Source organism: Neltuma alba, unplaced genomic scaffold (assembly GCF_004799145.2).
Source record: "Neltuma alba isolate B1F8T4 unplaced genomic scaffold, ASM479914v2 tig00002178_pilon, whole genome shotgun sequence".
Classification (NCBI taxonomy): domain Eukaryota; kingdom Viridiplantae; phylum Streptophyta; class Magnoliopsida; order Fabales; family Fabaceae; genus Neltuma; species Neltuma alba.
The window spans coordinates 258,865-271,409 of NW_021632769.1; the positions used below are offsets into that span (position 1 = coordinate 258,865).

A 12,545-nucleotide genomic window follows, 5' to 3' on the forward strand; every position below is an offset into this window, starting at 1 on the left:
TCTAAAAAAAAAGAATTATTTGTAAATCACACAAAGTGTGATATGTTTCTTAAATTTTGTGAAATGTATGGAAGAATGTGTCATGTTAATTATCGTTTTTTTTTTGGGTAAAATGTTAATGATAGTTTTGATCGTTGTATCTTTTACTTCTGAAATTTCAAAATTTAATATAAATTATACAATTATACAAATCAACACAATATCATCATTATAAATCAACAAAATTTTTAGAAAATCGTATTGTTCATAAATCTTTTTTTGACTCATTTTTAAACCCTATAAAGAAAATGGGCTTGAATAATTTGGTTCAATCACGTGTTTTCATCAACTAACCACATTATTCCTTTCAGAAAGAAATCGCCACCCTTTCTTCAATTTTTAAGATGACAAGGACTGATGTTGATATTTTCTACCGTTTGGTTGAAAATAACCAACTTTTTTAATGGAATTCGTTAAAAGATTTTTTTTTTTTTTGGGTTTAATTTTGATGTGCGCATTACGTTATTCGAATGCTTACTATTTTAATCTAACAAGAGCAATTTATAGATACTTTCACTCTTTATAATTCTATATAACTTGATTTTTTTTGAAAGCTACAAGAAGTCCACAATATTGAGCTTCATATTTCTATGGTGAATGCAAACTTGTTTCAATGCGATTCCAATAAGTGTATTGCTCATCACTACGATAAGATCTCTACCGTTCAAATACAATTGTTACACGTATGATCTGCAACATCAAAGTTAAATTACACCATATCCTCTCTCACGAAGGAGCTTCCCATCATGAAAAATAATGCATGAACATGTCAAGGATGGATTTACTATGTTTCTCTTTATGATCTGATTTAATGGACTCATCTTTTTATTTATCATCTGAATTTAAGAATTTCTTTCCAGAATCTGATGTTCAGGACAAATTACAAGTCATGAGGTGGCAGATAACAACCTGCGTGTGTTCTTCACAGGCAAACAAACAAATGGTACACAGAGAAAAAAGGTAAAGGGGAATGTTCACCAATGAATGTAGGACTTGTCCATATTTACAAGACAGTACTTTCCAGAGAGAAACTTCCTAATCTTGGAGGGTTTGCACAAAAGAATAAAACACTCCCCCAAAAAAAAAAAAGGAAAAAGAAAGGTAAAATTTGCAAAGTTTACTTGACATAACAAGCATTGAAAAACATGTTGAAAGAAAGAATAAAACATTAGCGTCTGAGATTTACATGCTCTGATCATATTGCGTGGCAAAGGTTGTAGTAGCAATGGTTGAAGAAGTTGATGACAACGTAGTGTCCTGGTTGTCCGAGGCAGAGGTTGCGTTATATGAAGATAATGTCTTCATATCAACTTCGTTTTTCCGGTTTCCACCAATTTTGAGGTCCATAAAGTCAGAAATCAAGGCTGGTTCTGTTATCTTACTGTCATCAACTTCCTTTTTGCCGGTGAGCATCTCGACCACTGAAGACATGGATGGCCGGAGTTTCGGAACTTCCTGAGTGCAAAGAAGGCCAACTTTCAGAAACTTGCAGGCTTCCTCGGCATCGAATTCCCCGTTTAGTGATGTGTCTACCAGCCCTACCAATATCCTTCGCTGATAATGTTTCCATGTCTGGAACAACAGAAGTTTAAATAAGAGCAGGTCCTGAAATCTTTTATGAAGCTTCAAAATAGATTGCAGTTGCATAAATTCAATCAAAGTGTGGAGCAATTCCTCTTCTAAATTGTATCTTTTAGGAGATACAGCTAATTTATCAGTTTAATTCTAAATTCCGGTCAGGCTTGTATTTAATGTTACAATCTTCCATTGACAGATTCTGCTTCTCTAATTTCATTGTTTACAAGCACTTCATTTCACAATAACAAGTCATCTGAAATTCAAGAGCGATTCATAAATTAGCAGATATTCAAACCAACAAGCAAAAACAGATATATAGATCTTCATGAATCAATTCCAGTGTGAAATCTTTAGACCTCAAAGGCTCCAAATTCAATTTGAAACAACTTGAAGGATCGGTAAGAAGCAACTCATATTACTTTAGAGCCCCATCAAGAATTAAAGTGACATTACGTCGGTAAGAAGCAACTTGAAGGAAATGAATGACCGATAGGATTGAGAATATGACAGAAGAGAGATCCATACCCTGTCTAGAAGGTATTGTTCTTCCTCTGGCAATCGTGTGTTTGTATTACATCTCCCACTGACAATTTCCAAAAGAAGTACACCAAAACTGTAAATGTCTACTTTTCTATTCACCTGCCCTCTTACTGCATATTCCGGTGCCAGATAACCTCTGAAATAGAAAATGTAGCAGTAAATTCCATACGTCCAATAGTTAAAAAAAAATGAAAATAGCATAAGAAACATAACTCGTCTGAGATATTGAAGCTTCCCTCTTCACGCGCAGAGGGAAAGGTGATCAATAAGTAATAGACAGCAAAAATAATTCAATCCTAAATATTTATGCATGCTTGCATAAACACATAACTGCTCCTCAGCACTTAGGTTAATGTGAGAATTGCATTTTTTAACAACAGAAATTCCCAAACAATACCAGGTTTCTTGAGTCAAAGATAACACCTTATGGTAGTAAATGTATTGTTTAAATTAATAATTAACAAATTAATCATTAAAAATATATTTCTATGTGAACTCTAAAGTCACCAATTGACATGGATGTAAATTTATATGTGGAACAAAAAACTTGAGTATTTTCCTCCTTTGTGACCGCCCCTTCTGAGAGATCAGAAACCATTGATGCGTACAAAAAGTGAAATCAATCTATTTAGTAGCCAAATAGAAACTCTTTAACAAACAAAATATGGTGTAATTTTGGTTAATAAGCATGTGTTAGGAGTGCTGACTACCAAATTCCTAGTGAAATGCGGGATTTTGAGTTTAAAACTGGGAAGTTGATGTGGAAAAATCGAGTCTTCCTACCAGGACAGCTACTTTGCATAATGAAAACAACAGACAAAACTGAACTTATAAACAAGAATCCACCAGTTTCCGCAGAGACTGTAAATCAGAAAAGAAAGTCTCATAGAAGCAGAACTTACATTGTCCCTGCCACACGTGTGCTGACATGAGTCATGTTTGGTGGGATAAGCTTTGCAAGCCCAAAATCTGAAATCTTTGGTGTAAGGTCTTTGTCAAGGAGAATGTTGCTTGCTTTTATATCCCTATGAACAATATGTGGTTTTACTTCTTCATGAAGAAATGCAAGCCCACGGGCAATCCCAATGCAAATTCTAGTCCGTGTTCGCCAGTCGAAGAAAATATTGCTGTGACATCCACCTGAAAAAACAGGCATAAGGTCAGCATTTAGTAAAATCTATCAACAAATAAAACACTAAGAGTTACTGATGAATTAGAGTAAATGCTTTCACCTAGAAGTGTCTGTGCAAGACTGTTATTCTCAAGATAATTGTAGACTAATATTCTGTGATTGCCATCCACACAACAGCCATATAACTTAACTAAATTTTCATGCTCTATTTCTGAGATCACTTTGATTTCTGTCAAGAATTCATTCACCCCTTGACTTGATCCAGCTGCAAGGACTTTGATAGCAGCAATTTTCCCGTCTTTTAGCTTTCCCTGGCCATTCATAGAATTCTCTTAAGATCTCATTCATCAAACAATGGAGAAGAAATCTATTTCCAAACTTCTATGGCAATGCAAGCAAGAACTGAAATCTTGGGCTTATAAGTGCTGCGACTACCTTATAGACAGAACCGAAGCCTCCCTCTCCAATTTTGTTGGCTGGACTGAAATCCTCGGTGGAAACACTTAATTCTTTGTAGGAATAAAGAATAAGATTGTGAACACCTGATAATTCTGTTCACAAATATATACAGTCAAAATTTAACACTGGGTCTAGTATTTGTTGAATGCATCATGCTAAGAGTATCTTAATTCAAGCACACACCCATGTCCTTAAAACATAAATCAATTTTAATATCAACTGTTTAAAGAAGTATTTTACCTTCATCAATTTCAGGATCTCGTATCACTGGAGGTGTAACCTTCCTACGAGTTAAGCAAGAAAAACATGACGTCATGACCGACTGAAAGCAACTACTAAGGAGCAGTTTTCACTTTCAATTGATAACGATTGCTTCAAATGAAACCACCGCAAAGCCCACCTAATTTAACCATCAAATTGGAAACGGTCAGTGTCTCAAAGAACAAGATAAGAGCTGAACAATCTAGAAGGATTCCATGGTATGTTACCGGGATGTTAAATGCAAAAAGTAATAACTGACTAACTAATTCCAATTTTTCTACTAATGTCCATGTTAATGAAAGAGGATTGCCACTGAGGTGTGTCCAAAAGAATCAAAAGCCTAGTTAAAATTAAACTACATAAAGGCACAGAGATCTCCATCAGATTTTCTGGAAATCTAATGCAAAACCAGCTGAATTCACTATGTGGCTTCCATGTAACTAAGTCATAACGTTCAATGTAAAAACAAGTCAACACTAGGAAATGCGGTTAAGGATTTTAGAGAACATCTCTTGCTGACCAGACAGAGTAATGAAATTGGGATCAATCATACTATTGCCCTCTCTTTAGTCACCTATTGCAGGGCATGCGTTTGACTTTTGTTCCACTTTATTTAACCTAACTTTTGAGAAACGAAGTTCTCCTTCCTGGTTATACATGTCTATTTTACCATTGCTCAGGGTTTAAGCATGAAAGTTTGAAGTGCTGAAATAGAATGAGAAAAGTCCAAAAGTCCATTACAAAATTTAGAGCATAAGAAAAAGGGGGAAAGAGCAACCAGTCAATAAAACCGCCCACAGAGACAGAGGAACACTTAATCACCGTTTGTTTCAAGAAACCAAATCCAAAACACTTGCAGGTTTCCAAACAGAAATAAAAACAGAACACAGGCCTATAATTGAGGGGTAACTAAACAAAATATTGGATGAAAAGTATTACTGAAACTAAGCTGAGAAGCAGCTATTGGAAGCAAGAGAAGCACCACCTTGACAAAGCTGAGAAAAAAAGGAAAACAGGTAGAAGAAATGGGAGAAACCAGAGAGAGAAAGTGTGATTGAATTGGGTTTTGTGAAGCCTCTTGAAGAGGATATTGGTAGTTATTGTTTTGGCGAGGTCGACGAAGGAAGAATACTACTTTGAAAATTCATCTTCTTTCCAGCTATGGTATGAGGCGACGGCTATGCATCCCAAACAAGCGGCGCGTGTTTGATAATTTAATTAATCAATTAATAATAATAATACAAATTTGTTTTGAATATTCTCCTAGTTGTGATGCCAGCCTTCAACAAATTCAGTGGGGTCCTCGTGGAAATTAGTGGGAAAACAGTAAACATGATTGAGGTTCCTCTTACCGTTATGGCGTTATCCATGCATAATAAAGTATTCATCCGATCCTTAATATAAGATCTATTTAATTAATTTAATTGAATTAGGAAAGTTAGTTAATTATAAGAAATGTGACACATTTTTACTAAAATATCATAATCACTTTTCTTAATACCCTATCTTCCTCTTCTACTTGATTATGGTTAAGGGAGTATTCATAAAGATAATTTAGAGAAAATTGATAAATATGATAAATGAGTCTTATATTTGAGATCAAAACCAACTCAACAATTAGATCCTATATTAAGAACCGGAGAAGTAATAAATTCGGGAAAGTTTTTAGTTGACTATTCTTAAAAAAAATTTGTGTTGACTTCTTTTCGTCACGTTTTTTTCGATAACTTCCTTTCACTAAGTTATCGGTCAAAATCTGAATTTACACTATTAAAATATGTTTTCCCTCTATGTTGTCAAAAGAAATGCACCATTTAACTAGGTACACACAAGATCCGAATCATTGTTTTTCTGTTCATTTAATCTTAATAATCACAAAACCACATATCTTATCGTTTCTTTCCCCCGAAGCAGCGGGCAAAGGCAAGCTGGGTTTGGGACAGCGACTCGAATCTTAGTATGTTTCTGTTGTAAAATTAGGCATTCAGGCTCAGTGATGTCTCACTAGCATTTGTGTTTTCTCTAAAATTTGATTTACTTTTTTTTTAGATTAAACATACAGGAAAATAGACAAGTAAATAGCCCTAACATCATCAAACCCAAATCAATTCCCGAAATTCACAAAATCCCAAATCCCTTCAAAGATGTTAAAATTGAATTTCAGAATTTGAGAAATTCATCAATCATGAAAAAACCTCTCACCTCTAGTAGTCGTGTGGCACTGGCAACGGCCATCAACGGCGGCCCCTACCACCAACAACCAGATAATTTTTACATTATTTGTTATTTGTAGGATTTTCTTACATATCAAAAAGAATATTAAATAGATAAAATTTTCCACTTTTTTTCTTACTAAAAATATATAAATATTGGGAAAAATATTATATAATACTAATATATTTTTTCTCACCATCTCTTGATTGCCAAAATAATATGTAATTATTGAGTCACTAAAAGATTTCTTAGTAAAATAACACAAAATGAGATGTAATATAATAATCAAATTTTGATCTATAAATATCAACAATATGACTAGAAAATGATTATGACATTAACTAAGTGTTTGTGAATATAGTCCAGCTCTAGCATCGCCAGGTTTTTTATGAGGGAAAATGAAGTAAATGTTCTAAATTCTAAAATTCATTTTAGTACCTTTGATCTGATTCAAAATTTTGTGAATTTACGAGACTAATTTAAGTTTTCACGATTTTAGGGATATTTATTTGTCTTTTTCTTTTTTTCCCCTAATTTAGGTTTTTTCCATTTTATAATGTAACTTTCCATCAAGTTGTAAGAATTTAACCCTTGTATGATGCATGATTTTCCCTTGGTTTTCTTTGCCTTTTTCCTGTTTATGTTTAAATGAATTATCAAAAAAGTCTTAAGAATTCAGTCTTTGTCCAAAACATATTCTGATATTCGCATGATTTTCCCTTCTTTTTCCTGTTTAATAATTTTGTCATTGAACGAAAGCATAAACCGTGAAAAACTGGAAAAAGAAGAAAGTTTGACTTCAAACTTTTGAAGTCAATAAAAGGGTGTGAACATAAATTCCATACACAAGGTCGATAGCTGCAACACGTTTTTTTTTTAAAAAAACAAAGGCCAACTACAGTACAACACGTTTGAACTGAAAATGATTATATTGACTTCAGAATAATTAGATTTTGCCTTTTTATTCTGGTCGATGTTCAATGATCAAGATCGACTTCACCATTTGACTTGAATCATTTCAAATATTGACCGGTTTCCCATCAATCATAATGCAAAATATGATTAATTTTTTTTTAATTCATTACAATTTTGTTTAAGACTAACTAATTGAGACCGTCGGACAATTTTGGCTTTGTCTGTGTTTTCAAGTATAAATTGATGGGCTCAAAACTTCAACTCGTAAAATTAATAAATTATATTATCTCTTATTCTTAATATAAAAAATAGTTGACTAATTTAAATAAATTAAGAAAAAAATTAAATTAGTTATTTGTAATAAATAAGTATTGTCTTTTCTAAAATACTATTGATAATCTTATGCCTTAGTTAAAACTACTATTTGATGAAATATTAACATGTACAACCATTATAAGGATTACTTTGAAAAAAACGAATAAATATGATAGACAAAGTGAATCAGGGTCTTACATTTAAAACCACATTAAATATTAAACTAACTCTTGTATTAAGAACATGATGTAATATTAAACTAATATTGATTCCTATCATAGTATCAATGCGTAATAATGAGAAATATACTCTTGTTTTTCCTACCGGAGAAGGAGGAACACATCTTGAAAAAGTACATCCAGAGCAAGTATCTAAAGAATAATTTGATTGAAAAATGACATAAATATAATTAAGGATTTAATTTTAACTTAATATCAAGTCCAAATCAATAGTTGTGGATATCAAAATGTTCATATCCAAATTATTTTTGGTTTACATTGATAGTTTTATAATTATTTCTCCATAAATAAGAAGTCGCAGTTATATATTTAATCTCTAACTTGAAAAAACTGGATTTACCTCATCAAAATCAGGTAAGATCATTAATTTTTTGGGATGAGCAGGGACGGATAGCGGAAATTTGAACTAAAAGATCATTTTACTGAATTAAGAAATTACATGAGTTAGAATGTTGAGTGAAAAAATTAAGAATTGAGCAATGATTGAATTATTCTGAGTCAAACATAAAGATTAAAGTATTTTAAACCAAAACTTACAATTAAACAGATAATTAAAAGGAAAATTATAATTAAGTTCAAAAAAAATATAATTACTATAAAATCTTAATAACAATTGAGTAATTCGTAATGTCAAGTTTTAGAATGATTAAAAAACCCTCACTTGTTATTAAATTTTTTTAGTAATTTTTTTCTGAGATTCTGTTACAATTCTTTTATAATTAAAAGTTACTATATTTGTCTTAGTTTCTTTTCTTTCTTTCTTTTTTTCATTTATATATATACACACGCACATTATTCAATGAGGGTGAGAGAATGAGCACGAACCAAGGCCCTTGCGACGACGATCACCTAACAATAATGAATTACGCATTCGGGAATTAGGTCCCCGGCGGACCGGTTCAACACCTACCCGACCCAGAAAGCGGGGTACGTGTTCGAACTCCGAACCACTACCATGATCGTTGATTTCCACCTCCAGTAGATTGGGACCAGTGCTGCTACTTTCTCTGCTCTTTTTTACTTCCGCGACAAAGAAACGCGTTTCCGAGAGAGCTGGGCTCATTTACCAGAACCAGAGAAGCCATGAACAGCGCCGTCACCAAGGTTGCCGTTGTTGGGAGTGGAAGTAAGTGATGTAGTTTTTTTTTTTCCCCTCCTTTTGGCGTGGTGCTTGCTTGTAAGCTTCATACTTTTAGAGATGGACATTAAGAGAAATTAATGGAATGTGGGCAGTTTCTGGTGCTGTTTGCGCTTCAACTCTTGCCGGGAATGGAGTTCCCGTCACTCTCTTCGAGTCAGCCAGAGGCCCTGGTGGGCGCATGTCCCAACGGAGGTTCCTTCTTTTTCACGTTTTTATTTTCGTTCTCTTACATTGTATCAGCATGTCAAAGTCACTTCTGGATTTAGGAACATCACGTTTAAAGCTTTTACTACTTGGCACTTCTTTTCTTCAATGATGATGATCATGGTAATTATGATCCCGGAAAAACTTAACAGAACGAAGACTCATTGCTCCGCCTCCCCCCCCCCCCATTTGTAATTGCCTTTATATTATTTTTTTCTAAAATCTCAGTTTCAATGGTTTAATTATATGATTTTAAGTGTTTCTGAGCAGTTAAAATGTTTATAAATGGCTCACAATTTATTATTCCCGAAATACATTTTATTGATTTTTTGCTGTTCTGTCAAAGTAACAACAACTGCATTAGTCACAGCAAAACTAGCAGCGCTGATGAAATTCTCAGATATAACATTGTGATCCTTGAAAAAAAATCCTAAATTTGATATCTTATTAATTTCAGAGAAAACACTGAAGACGGGAAGGAGCTACTCTTTGACCACGGTGCTCCATTTTTCTCAGTCAGCAAGTCAGAGGTGTTATCTCTAGTTCACGAGTGGGAATCAAGGGGCCTCATAGCTGAATGGAAAGAAAAGTTTGGCTCATTTGATTTTTCTACTCGTAAATTTACTGAAATAGAACAGGTTGACGAGTTTTCTTCAAACGTATGATATGATTGTGTCCTGTATTGAGCAGTGATATTTGATCTAAATTATTTGGTAGGCAGTGTTATTATCTGTTTCAATGGTCACTGGCACCTAATATAATTTTTTTAAAAATGATAAGCTATATATATATAGTTAGCTCACTATTTCCATTTCAGGATATTTATAAGATTTTAGATCGTGGTCATACAAGTACTTGCTTCTCATGCATACTCATAACTTAGCTGGTTCAGTTATGAAAATTCAAAGTTAGGATCATTGTACAAATTGACACACATGGATAATGACTCTGTTGTTTTGTTGCCTTTCGGTTATGTGGGGCACTATTTTCCTTTTCTCACTGTCATTTCCAGCACCAATTATGTACTTGCTTAAATTTTTTTTTTTTTTTTGGGGGTTTGCATAAGCATTGTTCTTTCTCTGACTTTCAAATGTTAAAGGAAGGATTAAGCAAGAGATACGTGGGTGTCCCAGGCATGAATTCGATATGCAAAGCATTGTGCATTGAGAATGGTAATCACTTCATTCTGTTGTCTATTTCTTTGTTCAGAGTTGATGGTGGACCATCAAAAATGCGAATTTCCCCCCTTGTCTTCAGGTGTGGAAAGCAAGTTTGGAGTGAGTATTGGAAAAATTGAGTGGTCAGATAATGAACACTTATGGTCATTGATGGGCTTAGATGGACAAATTCTTGGCCAGTTCAAGGGGATTGTTGCATCAGACAAGAATATAGTTTCTCCCAGATTCACAGAAGTGTCAGGGCGGTTGCCACCTCTTGGTATGATATTAATTTGGTACTTTATGGTCTACTAGATGAACCAACATGAAATTGATAAGCTGGACAGATGGGCTATGTTTTGACTATTTATATTCAAATCTGCCCTAGGGGCATCGATGTAATCAGCTTGGTTATATGTGTGTTTGTATTCTGAAAGGTGAAAACCTAGCGTCTAAACTCTGGGTGCTTTATGTCAAATGATACTTTCTGTGGCATATCTGTGGTCAATAGTGGCATATTGACTTTTGCGATGGATGCAGATATGAATTTGATGCCAGAGTTATCAGCAAAGTTGCGTGATCTTCCTGTTAGGCCATGTTTTGCTGTAATGCTGGCATTTGCGGAGCCTCTAAACTCAGTATGATAGTAGCTACACTCCTCTGAAGTTGTCATTAATAGTGAATGAATTCTGTATGGCTTGTTTGATTTCCTTATTCACTGCATGACTGGTTTTGGCTTGGCCATTTTCTACTTCCTTTAGTATATATGGCTTGCTATCCAAACTGAAAATTGAAGTTGGTAGAGAAGACGGGAGGTTTATGTCTAATTATTGTAGTTTTTTTCGCCAAAGACTAATTATTACTCCTCTGGTTCTTAATATATGACCTAATTGTTGAGTTAATTTTAGTTCTAAATATAAGACCTATTTTTTATATTTATTAATTTTTCCTAAATTACTCTTATGGATACTCCTTCAACCATTATCAAATAGAAGATAGAGGGATGATATCAAGAAAGATGATTATGGTGTTTTAGAAAAAACATATCATATTTTTTATAATAAATTAACTTACCTAACTTTCTTAGTCTCATCAAATTAGTTAAATAGATCTTATATTAAGGATCGAAGGAGTATTATAGTTAATTATACTAAAATAATGGCTTGATTGCGTATTTTAAATATATACTTAAGATAATCTTCTGTGAAACAAATTCAGTTTATATGGTTCAAAATTTTCAGTTACCCTTCAAAGGCTTCTCCATCAAGAATTCTAACACTTTAAGGTGGGCTCACTGCGAGAGCAGCAAGCCAGGCCGTTCTACTCATAGGTATTTGTTTAATCTTCTTTCGTTTTCCGTTAATTAATAACTTATTGATTGCCAGTGGCATGTTTACTTTACAGTGAAAGATGGGTTCTTCATTCAACAGCAGAGTATGCAGAGAACATAATTGCTCAAACTGGACTCAGGAAGCCCTCAGACACAACATTGAAAAAAGTGGCTGACGAGCTTTTCCAAGAATTTCAAAGCACAGGACTCGACATATCTCAACCTTTTTTTAAGAAAGCTCACAGATGGTCAGTATGTGAATAGGAGTTCTAAGCATACTGTTAATTTTTTTGGTAATAGCATACTGTTAATTCTTACAACATGGACATCTACTTTATTTTTCTGCCTACTTACTTTGTTTACTAGCCATTCCGTTACTTAATGGTAAATTCCTGTGAAATTAACACTAGCAGGCGATTCTATGCTAACAAGGGAACTGTCTTGCAATGTTGGTTGGTTTTTTAGGGGGAGTGCGTTTCCAGCTGCTAGTATTACCCCTGTGGAAAGATGTCTTTGGGACAGAAATAAGAGATTGGCCATATGTGGAGACTTCTGTGTGAGTCCCAATGTGGAAGGTGCTGTAGATAGCGGTTTGGCAGCTGCTTCGAAGCTTATGGAGTCTGTGAATTGTTTATAGTTGGAGAAGTATCTCTATCATGTAACTCGAGTTTTTTATAATATGGTTCTTGTTCAAACTTCGGAGAGTTTGCATGAGTGTATTTTCATCTTTACTCAGAAGGATAAGGACATATAGAAGCCCTCTCAAGGGCACTGGCACATAATAATAACACATACCAAGGGCACTCGATAATTTTAGCATCATTACATTGATCGATTTCCACCGAAGGATTTGTCATTTTTTTCCCTTTTTTTTGGGGATAAACGATCAATTTTATTGAAAGATGAAACGATTGGTTACATAAAAATCCAAGCTAAAAGAGGTCACTCCAACTTGAGTTTAACACACACACACACAACATAAAAACGAGAGACGGAAATTAAAGAAGCCCAGGCTGTATGA

At 34.0% G+C, this 12,545-nt stretch overlaps 2 protein-coding genes across 3 annotated transcripts; one reads left to right on the forward strand and one right to left on the reverse strand.

Moving 5' to 3' along the window:
- Nucleotides 1-892: 892 nt before the first annotated feature.
- LOC114719258 (cold-responsive protein kinase 1-like) lies at nucleotides 893-5,120 on the reverse strand. 2 transcript variants are annotated; one of them, XM_028904740.1, is made up of 7 exons: nucleotides 4,995-5,120; nucleotides 3,989-4,148; nucleotides 3,725-3,840; nucleotides 3,390-3,600; nucleotides 3,060-3,297; nucleotides 2,143-2,293; nucleotides 893-1,611 (listed from the first exon to the last, which is right to left on the reverse strand). In XM_028904740.1, the coding sequence occupies exons 2-7, from the start codon at nucleotides 4,062-4,064 to the stop codon at nucleotides 1,222-1,224; spliced, it is 1,182 nt and encodes a 393-aa protein (XP_028760573.1). In that variant the 5' UTR covers nucleotides 4,065-4,148; nucleotides 4,995-5,120; the 3' UTR covers nucleotides 893-1,221. The 2 variants fall into 2 exon arrangements, with proteins under 2 accessions (XP_028760573.1, XP_028760565.1); XM_028904732.1 differs by having other exon boundaries at nucleotides 3,989-5,120.
- A 3,491-nt stretch (nucleotides 5,121-8,611) lies between these two features.
- Nucleotides 8,612-12,365, forward strand: LOC114719273 (renalase). Its single transcript, XM_028904753.1, has 9 exons — nucleotides 8,612-8,818; nucleotides 8,926-9,025; nucleotides 9,495-9,675; nucleotides 10,137-10,209; nucleotides 10,295-10,474; nucleotides 10,735-10,832; nucleotides 11,436-11,524; nucleotides 11,599-11,772; nucleotides 11,990-12,365. Exons 1-9 carry the CDS (start codon nucleotides 8,776-8,778, stop codon nucleotides 12,159-12,161), a joined length of 1,110 nt encoding a protein of 369 aa, XP_028760586.1. The 5' UTR covers nucleotides 8,612-8,775; the 3' UTR covers nucleotides 12,162-12,365.
- Nucleotides 12,366-12,545: the final 180 nt, after the last annotated feature.